General features: G+C 44.2%; 1 protein-coding gene across 4 annotated transcripts; it reads left to right on the top strand.

Moving 5' to 3' along the window:
• The first annotated feature begins 182 nt into the window (after nucleotides 1-182).
• On the top strand, nucleotides 183-16,039 carry LOC120020466 (segment polarity protein dishevelled homolog DVL-3-like). Of its 4 annotated transcripts, none has more exons than XM_038964158.1 (15): nucleotides 183-772; nucleotides 5,353-5,422; nucleotides 7,659-7,780; nucleotides 10,371-10,483; nucleotides 11,039-11,171; nucleotides 11,290-11,380; nucleotides 11,470-11,539; nucleotides 11,717-11,856; nucleotides 12,079-12,155; nucleotides 12,397-12,464; nucleotides 12,594-12,743; nucleotides 13,030-13,161; nucleotides 13,750-13,917; nucleotides 14,014-14,235; nucleotides 14,851-16,039. In XM_038964158.1, the coding sequence occupies exons 1-15, from the start codon at nucleotides 612-614 to the stop codon at nucleotides 15,219-15,221; spliced, it is 2,088 nt and encodes a 695-aa protein (XP_038820086.1). In that variant the 5' UTR covers nucleotides 183-611; the 3' UTR covers nucleotides 15,222-16,039. The 4 variants fall into 4 exon arrangements, with proteins under 4 accessions (XP_038820086.1, XP_038820085.1, XP_038820087.1 ...); XM_038964157.1 differs by having other exon boundaries at nucleotides 7,659-7,789; XM_038964159.1 differs by lacking the exons at nucleotides 183-772; nucleotides 5,353-5,422; nucleotides 7,659-7,780 and adding an exon at nucleotides 8,984-9,329 and having other exon boundaries at nucleotides 9,360-10,483.
• The last annotated feature ends 1,329 nt before the right edge of the window (nucleotides 16,040-17,368 follow it).

Genomic DNA, 17,368 nt, shown 5'->3' with positions numbered 1-17,368 from the left:
TGACTCGCGAAACTGTCTCTAACTTGCAGAGACATAAATATTTATACATTCGCTTATTGACTCTGGGGAAGTAGAAAACGGGTTTCATTGCCAAAATCCCGAAGTAACGTTATTCCTTGAAAAGCCATTGCGATTCTTTTTCTTTCCTCCTCTCCGGTAGAGGGAGCACTTTTAGCTTAGGGTTGGTGGTTGTTTGTTGTAGACTGCATTCTGAACTCAGGAGGAAAGATTCTTCGTGTTTATTCAACAAAGTAACTGCCAGCTAGCGTGAACAACTACTGCCTAAATTCACATTTAGTCAAGATTGGAAAGTAGATACATTTGGTAGGTTGCGCCCTTTCAAATTGGTAACATAATATCCGGGTACGTAATAGTCTTCGTCTGGCTGAACCTTTGTGGAGCGAGGTGCTTCTAAATAGCTAGCTAATACTAGCTAACGTTAGGTTGCTACCGTAACTAGCTAAAAGGATTCAAAATAACAACTGGTAGCTAGCCGGCTAGCCAGAAAGCCAGGGGAATCACAGCAGCACCGCGGGGAGCCGAGGCCCGAAAGGGAGCCTTCCAGGACCGCGGCTTGATGTACCCTGCCTGCCTCGCCCCAGCATCCCACAATGGGGGAGACCAAAGTCATATATCACCTCGACGACCAGGAAACACCTTACCTGGTCAAATTGGCAGTGCCCGCGGACAGGGTCACACTTGCAGACTTCAAAAATGTTCTGAAGAAACCTAACTACAAGTTCTTCTTCAAATCTATGGATGACGATTTTGGGTGAGCATTATTAGCATCTAAACAGTCTGCTACGGGAACGTTAGCTATTCTTTCACAATGAAATTATAATTTGTCAAAACGGGTTGGCTAACGTTAGCTAATCAACGTTTTCATGTTAATCATGGCATGAGTGTTATTCCTTTGTTTAACGTTATTCGTCGCTTTTTTTTATATTACACAGTTAACGTTAGTTTGCTAGCTATTGTAACAGTTATATATTTTAGCTAACTAACGTTCAAATGATATACGAAACTAGGCAACATTGACAATTTTCCTATTGCACAAGATTCAAGTATGGATAATTGAGATAGGTGGGCTATCTAGTTACCTATCGGTTGTATAATAGCCAGTGAAGTGGCTTACATCAGGGAGAAGGCCAACAGACCAGACCAGGATAATGGTCTCTTCTCTCCTCCTGCTGTTGTTGTCAAAAAAAGGGATGCAGTAGACTGGTTGGTTGGACATTACCGTCGGTCACTTACTCTGGAATGCGCTGTTGTTCACTGGCATGTTTACAAGCCAGCCCTTTGCGTGTGAAATGGTAAAGGAAATGATTCCATGTCCCATTAATCACTGAAAATGGCCTTAAACTTAACAGTAAGGTGATTTGGGATAGATCTTGTGTTCCTTCAGAGCGTTTGGGTGTTTCAAAATACAGTGCATGTCAGAAATGGGTAACATCAGTGTTGAATATTTCGTTGAGTAAAATGTAAAAAAGTGAAACACCTCAATGGCCTGTTTATAGAGAATGGCTAAGGCCTAACTGTCTATCCGGACGGTGGGGAACTCCCAATGGGCTTTGCCAGATTGAGCTCCTGGTAGAAGTCCAACTCCTCAGATTGAGGGTCAGGACAGGTTATGTATTTGATCTCAAACCGGTCTGCAATGGGACTGAATGCACCACTGAGATGCAGTGCATTGGGAAAGTATTCAGACCCCTTCACCTTTTCCACATTTTGTTACACTACAGCCTTATTCTAAAAAATGTCCTCATCAATCTACACACAATACCCCATAATGACAAATCCAAAACAGGTTTTTAGACATGTTTGCCAAACAATTAAAATGATAAACATAAATACCTTATTTACATAAGTATTCATACCCTTTGCTACAAGACTTGAAATTGAGCTCAGGTGCATCCTGTTTCTATTGATCATCCTTGAGATGTTTCTACAACTTGATTGGAGTCCACCTGTGGTAAATTCAATTGATTGGACATGATTTGGAAAGGCACACACCTGTCGATATAAGGTCCCACAGTTGACAGTGCATGTCAGAGCAAAAACCAAGCCATGAGGTCAAAGGAATTGTCCATAGAGCCCCAAGACAGGACTGTGTCAGTGCACAGATATGCGGAAGGGTACCAAAACATTTCTGAAGTGTTGAAGGATCCCAATGGTCACTCTGACAGAGTTCCAGAGTTCTTCTGTGGAGATGGGAGAGTCTTCCAGAAGGACAACCATCTTTGAAGCACTCCACCAATCAGGCCTTAATAGTAGAGTGGCCAGACGGAAGCCACTCCTCAATAGAATGCACATGACAGCCCGCTTGGAGTTTGCCAAAAAGCACCTAAAGGACTCTCAGACCATGATAACAAGATTTTCTGGTCTGATGAAACCAATATTGAACTCTTTGGCCTGAATGCCAAGCACCTCTCATCACCTGGCCAATACCATCCCTACTGTGAAGCATGCTGTGGGGTTGTTTTTCAGTGGCACGAAATGGGAGACCGGGTCAAGGGAAAGATCAACGGAGCAAAGTACATAGAGATCCTTGATGAAATCCTGCTCCACTCACAACCTCAGACTGGGGTAAAGGTTCACCTTCCAACAGGACAATGACCCTAAGCACACAGCCAAGCGAAAGCAGGAGTGGCTTCAGGACAAGTCTCTGAATGTCCTTGAGTGGCCCAGCCAGAGCCTGGACTTGAACCCGATCGAACATCTCTGGAGAGACCTGAAAATGGCTGTGCAGCGATGCTCCCCATCTAACCTGACAGAGCTTGAGAGGATCTGCAGAGAAGAATGGGAGAAACTCCCCAAATACAGGTGTGCCAAGCTTGTAGTGTCATACCGAAGAAGACTCGAGGCTGCTAAAGGTGCTTCAACAAAGTACTGAGTAGAGGTCGATTGATTAATCGGAATGGCCGATTAATTCGGGCCGATTTCAAGTTTTCATAACAATCGGAAATCGGTATTTTTGGACACAGATTTTTTTTTTTACACCTTTATTTAACTGGGCAAGTCAGTTAAGAACACATTCTTATTTTCAATGACGGCCCTAGGAACGGTGGGTTAACTTTCTTGTTCAGGGGCAGAACGACAGATTTTTACCTTGTCAGCTCGGGGATTCGTTTTTGCAACCTTGCGGTTACTAGTCCAACGCTCTAACCACCTGCCTTACATTGCACTCCACGAGGAGCCTGCGTGGCAGGCTGACTACCTGTTACGCGAGGGCAGCAAGAAGCCAAGGTAAGTTGCTAGCTAGCATTAAATTTATCTTATAAAAAACAATCAGTCTTAACATAATCACTAGTTAACTACACATGGTTGATGATATTACTAGTTTATCTAGCGTGTGCTGTGTTGCATATAATCGATGCGGTGCCTGTTAATTTCTCATTGAATCACAGCCTACTTCGTCAAACGGGTGATGATTTAGCACTGTCGTTGCACCAAACCTAACCATAAACATCAATGCCTTTCTTTAAAATCAATACACAAGTATATATTTTTAAACCTGCATATTTAGTTAATATTGCTTGCTAACATGAATTTCTTATAATTAGGGAAATTGTGTCACTTCTCTTGCGTTCCGTGCAAGCAGTCAGTGTATATGCAGCAGTTTTGGCCGCCTGGCTCGTTGCAAACTGTGTGAAGTCCATTTTTTGCTAACAAAGACCGTAATTAATTTGCCGGAAATGTACATAATTATGACATAACATTGAAGGTTGTACAATGTAACAGCAATATTTAGACTTAGGGATGCCACCCGTTAGATAAAATACGGAACGGTTCCGTATTTCACTGAAAGAATAAAAGTTTTGTTTTCAAAATGATAGTTTCCGGATTCGACCATATCAATGACCAGAGGCTCGTATTTCTGTGTGTTATAATTAAGTCTATGATTTGATATTTGATAGAGCAATCTGACTGAGCCATGGTAGGCAGCAGCAGGCTCGTAAGCATTCATTCAAACAGCACTTTCGTGCATTTGACTGCAGCTCTTCGCTGTGCTTCAAGCATTGAGTTGTTTATGACTTCAAGCCTATCAACTCCCGAGATTAGGCTGGTGTAACCGATGTGAAATGGCTAGCTAGTTAGCGGGGTGCGCGTTAATAGCGTTTCAATCGGTGACGTCACTTGCTCTGAGATTTGGAGTAGTTGTTCCCCTTGCTCTGCAAGGGCCGCGGCTTTTGTGGAGCGATGGGTAGCGATGCTTCGAGGGTGGCTGTTGTCGATGTGTTCCTGGTTCGAGCCCAGGGAGGCGCGAGGTTTTGGACGGAAGCTTTACTGTAACACTGGCAATACTAAAGTGCCTATAAGAACATCCAATAGTCAAAGCTATATGATATACAAATGGTATAATAGAGAGAAATAGTCCTATAATTCCTATAATAACTACAACCTAAAACTTCTTACCTGGGAATATTGAAGACTCATGTTAAAAGGAACCACCAGCTTTCATATGTTCTCATGTTCTGAGCAAGGAACTTAAACGTTAGCTTTCTTACATGGCACATATTGCACTTTCTTCTCCAACACTTTGTTTTTGCATTATTTAAACCAAATTGAACGTGTTTCATTATTTATTTGATGCTAAATTGATTTTATTGATGTATTATATTAAGGTAAAAGAAAAGTGTTCATTCAGTATTGTTGTAATTGTCATTATTACAAATATATATTAAAATGTTTTATTTGGTCCTCCAATAATCGGTATCGGCGTTGAAAAATCATTTTCGGTCGACCTCTAGTACTGAGTAAAGGGTCTGAATACTTATGTAAATGTAATATTAGTTTATTTTTTATAAATGTCTAACAGTTTTTGTTTTGTCATTATGAGGTATTGTGTAGATTTAGGAGATGTTTATTTTTTAAAATCCATTTTAGAATATTGCTGTAACGTAACAAAATGTCAAGGGGTCTGAATACTTTCCAAATGCACTGTGTATGTATGTATGTATGTATGTATGTTCGGCCTGCTAAATAACGTGCTCTATTGACACCAGGCTAAATTGAAATTTGGCACTGCAGGTTTGTTTCGCACACGACACACACGTTGTAGAAAATCAAAGCTTAGTAATTGAACTAGCTAGCGCAGTAATTTAACAAAATTGAGACTTAGATCTTGGCCCATATGTTTCTACCATGAGGTGAATTATTAGAATGTCTTTTGTCTTTATGGGTTTGGCCTAAAGCAGCGAATTATATAAAAAATACTTTATTTTTAATTTTTTTAGACTGTTGGTTTCCCTATTGTTGGGACTGGGAGTGTTTCACCCTAGTGTCAGTGCATTCTTTACCAGCATTTGTGTACACATGTTGAGTAAATGTTGTTCTCTCTTTTCCTCGCAGGGTGGTGAAAGAAGAGATATCTGATGACAATGCCAAACTCCCTTGTTTTAATGGTCGTGTGGTATCTTGGGTAAGCACACACACACCACCTTTGTCTTAAGTGTTTGTCAATGACACCCATCTGTTGTGGCTGCTATTGACTCCGAACATCACTCTGTCTCTGGGGAGGAGCCTCACTCATTTGTTTGATAATATCATTATTACTAGGGCCGGGATGATACCAGTATTGCGATACTCGTAAGTATTGTGGCAAGGAAACAACACAAAGCATAATTAACTTAAGAAAACAGCCCTAATGCTGAAATAAAAGATCCCAGAAATTTTCCATACGCACAAGAAGCTAATTTCTCTCAAATTTTGTTCGCAATTTGTATACATCCCTTTTAGTGAGCATTTCTCCTTTGCCAAGATAATCCACGAACCTGACAGGTATGGCATATCAAGAAGCTGATTAAACAACAGTATCATTTCACAGGTGCACCTTATGCTGGGGACAATGACAACACAATGTCTCAATTTTGAACGAGCGTGCAATGGGCATGCTGACTGCAGGAATGTCCACCACAGCTGTTGCCAGAGAATTGAATGTTCATTTCTCTACCATAAGCCGCCTCCAACATTCCTTTAGAGAATCTGTCAGTATGTCCAATTGGCCTCGCAACCGCAGCACACGTGTAACCACGCCATCTCAGGATCTTCACACCAGGCTTCTTAAAAATATACTTTTTTATTATATTTTATTAAAACATGCAATCTACTTGCAGTGAAGACACTCAACATTTACACCTGGCTTTTTCACCTACGGGATATTCTGAGACCAGCCACTCGTACAGCTGAGGAAACTCGTTCTTATTGGTTGGGCCTGGCTCTCCAGTGTGTGTTCCTGGCTCCCAAATGTTTGGACCTATGCCTGCCCAGTCATGTATATTCCATAGATTAGGGCTTAAAATGTATATTTAAATTGACTTTCTTATGAGCTGTAACTCGGTAAAATTGTTGAAATTGTTAAATGTTGCGTTTTTAGATTTTTGTTAAGTATACATAGAGCAGGGGGTTTAAAAGACCAAAGAGTTTAATCTGCTTCGTGTTTTCATTTTTGCCATTGAAAAAAATATCGCAATACTGGTATCGTCCCGGCCCTAATTACACACACACGCGCTGTTTCTCATTCTCTTTATTTCTCGTCAATCTTTTTAGCTGTCTTCCAAATACACTTGTTGTTTGTTTCCAACTCATACATTCTCAGTACACACAGACCAGTGTGTGTCTTCGTGACTGAGACGTGTTTTTCTGCACCTCCTTGCTTGTCCTCTTTCTCAATTGAGTTCTGATTAAGACAAACTGAAATCACAGGATCATAGACATCACTCTCAAATAAAGAACTTCACTGCACCTAATGAGAAGATTGAATCACAGAGAGTGGCAAAAGAAAGTGAGGAGTGAAAGGGTGGTTTGTTTAAGAAGGAAATGGTGTATGTACTCTGAGATTCATTTTGGAGACATTAACAACTAGTGCAGGGTTCCCCAACTGACACCCCCGGGTGGTTTAATTTGGCCCCCCAACTTTTCTGACCCCCCCCCCAAAAAAACACTTGGATTTTTTCCCCTTGTTGGACATAAGACTGTACAAACACCAGGAAATCAGCTCCAAGTGATTTTAATTTATGAAATCTGTTCTCAAGTATTCCCACGTGATTGTATACAAATGTAAGCAAGGTTTGAAATTATTGTTTTAGTCAAACATATCTGTTTGGGCTTCTTGCAGTCAATTTTCAGTCAATTTTCAGTCTACACATTATTCGTAATTATTTTCCGGACCCCCCCAACCATCCGCTCAATAAAAAATTGTCCCGTGGCTGAATCTAGTTGATGATCATTGAACTAGTATGTATTTGTAAGATTGACAAGGAAAGGTACTGTGTGTGGAGGGAGAGGGTGTAGGCCTACCTTCTTACTATAACTAGGAATATCTCTGGGCCCTAGGTTATTGGCTTTCTTTCATACAGTACATGGTCAGGAAAGTATGATCATCATCTCTGGTTGTGTCTATGTATATTTATCTGTCTGTATGTGTCAATTGGCTTTGTCTGTCTCGGTCTCTGTCTGATCAGGCTAAAATTAAGTTCTAGTGAAATGTGTTTAGTATCCAGGGTGTATGTCTGTTTGTCGCCTCTCTGCTTGGTCTTTGGGGCTACAGGCCTGGTTTGTTGTAAAACGCATTTGTAAAAATAGCTGTATAGTGCATGCAAATACAATTTGAGGGTGCATGATTGTTGGAGTCTCAACGTTGGTCTCTCTGTCCTCAGCTGGTGTCAGGGGACGGTGCTCACTCAGACGGGGGCTCGGTGGTTGAGAGTTTGTTGGAGCTGCCGCCACCCCCCCTGGAGAGGACTGGGGGCATCGGGGACTCCAGACCACCATCCTACCAGTTAGTTGTGTGTGTGTGCCTGTTCAGCTGTGTGCGCAATGTACTGTTGTGACTTTACTTTCATTAATCTGATGACTGTTATTTATGTAATCAACTATGTTTATTTGTTACCCGATTTTTCAATTAATCATGTAACAATTAACTCTTTAGGAATTGGGGCACCACGAAAGTTACCATCTCCCGAATTAAACTCTAAAGGTCTTTAGCTATCACGCCCATAAACAGTCAACGGATTAATCATAACCTCGTATCATATCATCATTCTGAACAGTCGTAACCTCCTGTATCTGCAAAAAAAACAGCCTTACTTATGATTCTGTACTACACAAATTATTTTAATTATTTATTTACTAGCTAACTAAATGGTAACACAGGATAAACATACACACTTAATACATTAGAAACAGGTCCCTAGTGGACTGACTCAATATGGCGGCTTGTTACAAAGGAGATGGAGAAAGATAGGCTAGCCAGCCGTGTCGATGGTTCCCATTGGTGATGAGAGTAGTAGAATACGGTGATTTGAGAAGAGTAGCTCCCACTTAAGTTCACTTTTCTAGATGCTTAGCATAGCTAATCAGCCGTACCAGTGATTGTCCGGGAGGTGACTACCTTGTTGAGATTTCAGAGATCCAACCACTTTGGACGTGTGCTGCAGCTCAACGCCTCTCTGGTCTCATATGTTAATTCTTAACCCACCTTTTTTAGACGGTTCATTCTAAAGGGGTGGTTCGTGAGGCTGACACGATCTCTGACCTCACTCAAGGGGGCGGTGACTACTCACTTGTACAAAGTTATAGAAATAATTCCCTCTTATAGTTTCTAAGATCACATCCCTCTCTTAACAAAAATACTGTGTTTGTCCTATTTCATACACAACGTAGAGGATGGACACTTTGTACATGTAGTATGTATACTTTCCAATTTACAGTATTTCCTTTATAACAATATTTAATGATGTCACAAAATGACATTATTATTCTTTAGATGGCCTCTGACCATCCCCCACGTTCTATGTTAGAGATATTGTTCCTGTATTTGCTATAGGATGTTTTAGAGTTTTGTCGGGAAAACCTCTGTGAAACAAAGGCACACACACTCCTGTGTGAATTTGGAGAAGGAGACAGCTGAAAGTTCTAATCCTTGATTTACAGCAGGGTATGAGCTGTCGACCCCCCCCCCCCCCCCCCCACCCCCCCCACCCCCCACCAGTTCCCTCCTCCCCTCTCTGTGGGTGAGAGAGGGTCTGGTTGAAGTCATCCAATGCGAAGCTGATCCGACCCATCTGGAACATCACAGTACAGTCACGACAGCACATCTATTTGACTGTTTATTTTTTGTCTGTGTGTGTGTAAGAGAAGTTGTATGTGTGCTTGTGAATGAGTGTGTTTCTTTCTCTCTCCAAGACTCTGTATATGTCTTAGGGTGTGTTTGTAAAATCACCCTAAAGTGTCAGAGTGCACTCTGGGCCCATTCATAAATTGGCAGAGTTTCGTTCTTGGTTCGGTCAGAGTGCACACTGGATGCCCTGACCGAGGTGGACACTGAGGTTTAGAACACTCGAGGTGGACACTGTGAGGTTTAGAACACTCGAGGTGGACACTGTGAGGTTTAGAACACTCGAGGTGGACACTGTGAGGTTTAGAACACTCGAGGTGGACACTGTGAGGTTTAGAACACTCGAGGTGGACACTGTGAGGTTTAGAACACTCGAGGTGGACACTGTGAGGTTTAGAACACTCGGAACAACGGAGGTCAAACGCCCAAGCTAACTGGCTAAAGGTGGCAATTAAAAGAATATGATTATTTAACAGTTAAGAACAACTTCTTATTTACAATGACAGCCTACCAGGGAACAGTGGGTTAACTGCCTTGTTCAGGGGCAGAACGACAGATTTGTACCATGTCAGCTCGGGGATTCGATCCAGCAACCTTTTGGTACTGGCCCAAAAATAACCGCAAAAGCTACTAGCTTCCAGACACAATGAAAGAACACCATATAATCGCTTGACTCCTAAGTTTACTTTGATATGATGGGTATTCTATCAATATTTGTGCATAAAGGTGTTTCCACCGCCATTTCTCTCATAATTAATTTTACAGACACAAAAAGACCCCACCATGTCGAACGAACAAATTACCCGATGGCATGTACAATTTTTACCAGAACTTCCTGTTTCTATCACAGCTATTGTGATTTTTCTTTAAAATACGGTATGACTTTACTCACATAAACTGTGGATGGAAACGTGCTTACTGGCCACAAATATATTTTTTGCCAGTGTTTTCTTAAACCTGCCATAACAACCAAGTTTATGGCGTTTGTAATTTCCCTAAATTATTCTGTGCTTTATCAAACCAGCTCTTAAGTCGGTGTAGATTGACAGGGTGAATTTACAAATAATGTATCCTTTGTGCTTCTAACATCTGCCTAATAACCATGACAACCGTGAGCACAACTACTTGCTCAATGGAATAATTATTACTTTTGTGACACGCCACTCTTTTCTCTCTCCCCCTCTGACCCACTCTCAATTTCTCTCCCCTCCCTCATCCCTTTCTCCATCCGTTTCTCCATGTCGCACTGCAGTGGGAAGGCCACAGGTGGACGAGACTCGTTGGACAACGAGACTGAGACGGGCTCGATGGTGTCCCAGAGGAGAGAGAGGGAGCGCCCGCGCCGGAAACCCACTCACCAGCCTGGTCTGAGAGCAGTCTGTCCACTCCTCTCTTTAGTCACTCACTCAGCATCTCTCTTTCACTCCTCTCTTTAGTCACTCACTCAGCATCTCTCTTTCACTCCTCTCTTTAGTCACTCACTCAGCATCTCTCTTTCACTCCTCTCTTTAGTCACTCACTCAGCATCTCTCTTTCACTCCTCTCTTTAGTCACTCACTCAGCATCTCTCTTTCACTCCTCTCTTTAGTCACTCACTCAGCACCTCTCTTTCACTCCTCTCTTTAGTCAGTCACTCAGCATCTCTCTTTCACTCCTCTCTTTAGTCACTCACTCAGCATCTCTCTTTCACTCCTCTTTGACATACTCTCTTAACTCTACCATCCACTTCCTAGTGGAAGATGTGACAAATGACAGTTTTTGGATAGGCTTGGTGGAATATGCACCTATCAAGGGGCAGTGGGAAGCTATTACCACCATTTGAAACTATCCAGCTTTATAGTTATCCAAACTACATGACGTTCCTAGGGCCTGGGCCTATAGCGTGAGGCCTTTCGCTCAGTGCCGTGTCGCCCCCTGCAGGTGGGAGGAACGGTTACTCGCGAGTGGGCCGAGGGGCTGAGCTGAGCCAATACGACAGCTGCTCGTCCTTCATGAGCAGTGAGCTGGAGTCCACCAGCTGCTTCGACTCTGAGGACGACGACGCCACCAGCCGGTGAGGCCCTCCACCTAACCGTCACGCAACGTTTGTCTAACCTCCACTTTCTTGCCTCCTTCCAGTGGGAACCTTTGCCTTATGTCTACTGTGACCCTTTTGGGCTTTCTCCTCCCAGCTTCAGCAGTTCCACAGAGCAGAGCTCCTCTCGCCTGATGAGGCGACACCGCCGGCGCCGGCGGAAACCCAAAACGTCCAACATGGAAAGGGTGAGATGGGCGGACACGCACACAGTATTTTGATATGTAAATTACCTTATGTCTCTCGTCACGCTTTGTCTCCCGCTCTTTTTTTGTAGTCTTCATCCTTCAGCAGCGTCACAGACTCCACCATGTCTCTGAACATCATCACTGTCACACTGAACATGGGTAAGTATTTCTGTTGCTGTATTTCTCACTTTTCCTGATAAACTGTAATAAAACTTTGGATAGTTCTCAAAGCGTTTTTTGACAAACTGGAATATGAACTAATTAACTACAAATATGAAGTAGAAATCCTACACTGTCTCAATGTGCCTCCTCTCTCTCCATCTTTCTATCTTGTAGAGAAGTATAACTTCCTGGGCATCAGCATCGTGGGGCAAAGCAATGAGAGGGGAGACGGTGGCATCTACATCGGCTCCATCATGAAAGGAGGGGCTGTGGCCGCAGACGGACGCATTGAGCCTGGAGACATGCTGCTGCAGGTGTGTCTGTGACTCCAGAAATGTGTGGCCCCCATTCAACATTGGAGCAGGGTGATCAAGCAGTTGAATTCAGGGTTGAGTTCATGATGCATTAAATGGACTGAAACAGGGTGGAACTACCTGAATATGTCCAATAAGAAAGTGCTTGTTTTGCTACAATTTGCTCCGGTGAAACCTAATAGGTACGAACCAGATCAGAGATTGTCTCCTCACTTCTAACAGGTGAATGACATCAACTTTGAGAATATGAACAACGACGATGCGGTTCGAGTGCTGAGGGACATCGTACACAAGCCAGGGTGATTCTCTCTCACATACACACCTGTGTTCTTTCACAAGCACATTTACAAACACACACAAGTTGCAACCACAGTCTTAGGACAGAGAAAGAATGTTGTATTTTATACTTTCACTTTCTTTGGTATTGTATTCAGTCTGTAAAAAGACAGGTGTAGGTTTAGCAGCTTTGCCTTATAAATGTGTGTTGTGTGCATAGCCAGCTCTGTGTTAAGTGTGTGTGTGTGTAAACTCTGTTTACAGTCCCATCACTCTGACTGTGGCTAAGTGCTGGGACCCCAACCCCCGGAGCTGCTTTGCTCTGCCTAGAAGTGAGTATTCTCCTGCTGTGTCTTCCTCACGCAACACACCACTCAAAATATGTTAATGTTTGTGAATATTTGTGGTGGTTTTGTGATATCTGTGTACTATGTCCCTCTAACCCCCTTTTCTCCCACCAGGTGAGCCGATCCGGCCCATTGACCCTGCTGCGTGGGTGTCCCACACTGCAGCGATGACGGGGGTGTACCCTGCCTATGGCATGAGCCCCTCGATGACCACGGTCACCTCCACCAGCTCCTCCATCAGCAGCTCCATCCCTGAGACTGAACGTGAGTCACACCTACACCTGGGTCCCATCAAAACTCATGGAAACACTCTATAATACCTCTTGTTTTATTGCGTCATGAAGCAATCGACAGTCTAGTATGTGAACGAGATCCTAATGTGATGCCTTTTAATAAGTTCCACTAATCTTTGAAAGGAACCCATAACTGTCATACTGGGGAAAACCTGCGTCCTAACTAAAGAGTCCCACTGTCCCATTCTAAACCTGTAAGCCATGGTTGCTACCCTGGCTAAACCCAGTAACCCACACCTCCCATTTGCTCCTCACAGGCTTCGACGATTTCCACTTGTCCATCCACAGCGACATGGCAACCGTTGCCAAGGCCATGGCTTCCCCGGAGTCGGGCCTGGAGGTGCGAGACAGGATGTGGCTAAAGATCACCATCGCAAATGCTTTTATAGGTATGCTCACTCTCTTTTCCTCTTTCTCTCTCTGTCTCTCTCTCTGTCTATCTCTCTCTCTCTCTCTGTCTACCTCTCTCTGTCTACCTCTCTCTGTCTACCTCTCTGTCTACCCCTCTGTCCCACTCTCTGTCTGTCTATCTCTCTCTCTGTATGTCTATCTCTCTCTACCTCTCTCTGTCTACCTCTCTCTACCTCTCTCTGTCTACCTCTCTCTCTGTCTATCTCTCTCTCTCTACCCCTCTCTCTCTCTACCCCTCTCTCTATCTCTCTCTCTCTCTACCTCTCTCTCTACCTCTCTCTCTACCCCTCGGTCTACCCCTCTCTCTGTGTCTCGCTCGCTCTGTCTGTCTGTCTACCCCTCTCTCTCTCTACCCCCCCTCTCTCTATCTACCCCCCCCCCCCCCCCCCCCCCCTACCCATCTGTCTGTCTTCCTGTCCTCCAGTTTTTCACTTTCTCATTTTGTCTAGATGTCTTTCTAAATTCCCCCTGTTCTAGGCCTTACTTTGTCTCTTTTGCAGGTTAATTGCCATTGAATGTGTATGTTTGTGTCTAGACTCATTGTGTGCGTGTGTGTGTCTTCCCAGGCTCAGACGTGGTGGACTGGCTCTTCCATCACGTGGAGGGCTTCTCGGACCGAAGGGAAGCCAGGAAGTACGCCAGTAACCTGCTCAAGGCCGGCTACATCCGCCACACCGTCAACAAGATCACCTTCTCCGAGCAGTGTTACTACATCTTCGGAGACCTCTGTGGCAGTGAGTGTTTTCAGTAGATCCTCATATTTCCTAGTTTGAAAACAGTCCCTAGTCCAAAACTACAACATTTATGTTCTTGACCTGTCTCTCTCTCAGACATGACCCACCTGTCTCTGCAAGACCACGACGGCTCCAGCGGAGGGGCGTCGGACCAGGACACCCTGCCCCCTCTGCCCCACCCTGGGGCGGCCCCCTGGCCCATGGCCCTACCCTACCAGTTCCCCATCGCCCACCCCTACAACCCCCAGCCCCAACACGACCTGCCCCAGGGCTTCCCAGGAGTAGGGGCGGGCAGCGCTGGCAGCCAACACAGCGACGGTGAGGAGAGCTGGGACTCACCAGCAGAATTCAGTCAAACCCAGACACAGAGAGAGGGGGAACTAGTTTCAGTTAACCAACACTACAGCCTAGGACAATGCAACACTTTGAGTTAACACACATTGTAAAAGATAATCATAATACAATCGTAACAATATTTCCTGTTGATTTAAAAGCTATTGAGCTATTTATCTGCCGCATTTGAACTTATTGGCCAGTCAATATCAGTCATTATGTGTTGGCCAGTCAATATCAGTCATTATGTGTTGGCCAGTCAATATCAGTCATTATGTGTTGGCCAGTCAATATCAGTCATTATGTGTTGGCCAGTCAATATCAGTCATTATGTGTTGGCCCCGGCATGAATCAGCACTACCATGCCTGACTTGAGTCACAGCGTAAATAAATGATATAGAAAAACTTCAGAAGGAGATTTTAAGATTATACAGGAGTGTTGCTCTAATAGATAAATGTATTTGAATATATCTAAAAGTCATGTACGCAGCAAAGCCAGAACGTACACACAGTCAATCATATAAAACATTTGCAGTCATGTATGAAGGTCAAATAGTTGGATGTTAACACACTTTGTTTGTTTTCCTCCCCTGACTCCAGGCAGCAGCGGCTCCAACTGCAGTAAGACCGAGGGCAGAGGCGGTGCCGGGGGCTCCAACAAGTCGGGTGGTAGTGGCAGCGAGTCAGAGATCAGGAGCCATCGTGCCCCCAGTGAGCGCTCTGTGGCCCCTAGCGAGCGCAGCACCCGCAGTTCCTACAGCCATCGAAGCGCCCACTCACTGTCCTACGGCCCCGGCTTGGTCTATGCCCCCCCAGGCCTGCCCCCTCAGCCCCTCCACCTGGCCACAGCTGCCCCCGGAGCACCCCCAGGCCGAGAGCTGGCCAACGCTCCCCCAGAGCTCACCGGCTCCCGCCAGTCCCTGCGCATAGCTGTGGGCAACCCTGGCGAGTTCTTTGTCGATGTCATGTGACACAGGTCATGTCATAGGCACACCACAAAATGGTGGATAAGAATTGTTTTGTTTAGTGCTGAGAGGGACAGACAGGAGGAGGAGGTCTCTAGAAAATCATTGTTGGGGTCAATTCCATTTCCTTTTTGAATTGGCAGAATTAAAATGTAATTGAGCCCAACCCTGCTGGAAATGTCCTCTCTTGCTCTTCTGCTCTACTTTCTTCAGTGAAGAAACCCCCCGTCAGTTTCCTCCCTGTGAGGAGAGTTGTGTTTGGGTCGTGACCGGGAGGGAGGCCGGGGAAACAGCTGAGGATGACTCCGCGCTTTTCTACTTGGATGTTTTTAATTTGTTATTTTCTGTCTTTCCTCTCCTTATCTGCACATCCTCTGTCCTCCCCAACCCCAGTCCATCAGAGACAAAGGTTAAAAAAGCTTCCTCCCTCCCTCCATACTTTCTTTCACCTAAAATGGTCCCTTAACAACCGATTTATGTTTGCAAAGTGAAAGAAATAGAAAATTAACACTAATCTTAAATTGACTTTTGTTTGTATGACTTTGTTTGACTATGAAAATGTAGTGCAAGAGACCTGATGCCCTTTCTGTTCTCTTGTGTTTATCATAGCTGGTTGCAGATACATGTAGTTTATTTTTCAACACTTAACATGAGCTTCCAGCTTAGACTCATTGTTAAAGTATATTTGTCTGTTAACCAGAGGTATATTTGTGTCTCTGTCTTGCGATAATGTACAGTGGAGAGAAAAAAGGTTTTCTTACCAACTCTCACTACTCTTTTATTAAGAAATGTGTTTTTATTTATAAATAGTTTTATGACTTTAATGTGTTGTTTTGTGTGTGTGTCCGCAAGAAACCTGGGGAAGGACATTATTTGCACTTTAAAGCAAGCAAGGAATTGTGTGTGTGAGAGTGAGTGTGTATTTAAGCTTCCTTTTAACTGGTTGATCCACTGCATCAAAAAGCTTCCAAATGTAAAGGTCTGGATATGACACTTTATGAAGGGAAAATGCTAAGGGAGCATGACTTGATCATGCAGTTCCAGGATACATATTTTGAGATGAAGTTGGTAGGACTGCTGTAGCATCAAATTCTATTAGTCATGTGTCGAATACAACCTTACAGTGAAATGCTTACTTACGAGCCCCAAACCAACAATGCAGTTAAAAAAAAAAAAAAAGGTTAAGAGTTAAAAGTAACAAGTAATTAAAGAGCAGCAGTAAAATAACAATAGCGAGACTATACACAGGGGGGGATACTGATATAGAGTCAATGTGCGGGGGCACCGGTTAGTTGAGGTAATATGTACATGTAGATAGTGTTATTAAAATGACTGTGTAGATGACAACGAAGAGAAGCAGTGGGTTAAAGAGGGGGTGAGGGGGGGCACTGCAAGTAATCTGGGTAGCCATTTGCCTAGATGTTCAGGAGTCTTATGGCTTGGGGTAGAAGCTGTTTAGAAGCCTCTTGGACCTAGACTTGGCGCTCCGGTACCGCTTGCCGTGCGGTAGCAGAGAGAACTGGCTGGAGTCTTTGACAATTTTTAGGGCCTTCCTCTGACACCGCCTGGTATAGATGTCCTGGATGGCAGGAAGCTTGGCCCCAGTGATGTACTGGGCCGTTCGCACTACCCTCTGTAGTGCCTTGCGGTCAGAGGTTGAGCAGTTGCATTACCAAGCAGTGATGCAACCAGTCAGGATGCTCTCGATGGTGCAGCTGTAGAACCTTTTGAGGATCTGAGGACCCATGCCAAATCATTTGTCTCCTGAGGGGGAATAGGTTTTGTCGCGCCCTCTTCACGACTGTTTTAGTGTGTTTGGACCATGTTAGTTTGTTGTTGATGTGGACACCAAGGAACTTGAAGCTCTCAACCTGCTCCACTGCAGTCCTGTAGATGAGAATGGGTGCGTGCTCGGTCCTCCTTTTCTTGTAGTCCACAATCATCTCCTTTTGTCTTGATCACATTGAGAGAGAGAGGTTGTTGTCCTGGCACCACACGGCCAGGTCTCTGACCACCTTCCTATAAGCTGTCTTGTCGTTGTCGGTGGTCAGGCCTACCACTGTTGTGTCATCGGCAAACTTAATGATGGTGTTGGATTCGTGCCTGGCCGTGCAGTCATGAGTGAACAGGGAGTACAGGAGGGGACTGAGCAC

The sequence above is a fragment of the Salvelinus namaycush genome, chromosome 25, assembly GCF_016432855.1.
Source record: "Salvelinus namaycush isolate Seneca chromosome 25, SaNama_1.0, whole genome shotgun sequence".
Lineage (NCBI taxonomy): Eukaryota > Metazoa > Chordata > Actinopteri > Salmoniformes > Salmonidae > Salvelinus > Salvelinus namaycush.
This window is presented reverse-complemented; position numbering and strand designations above follow the sequence as displayed.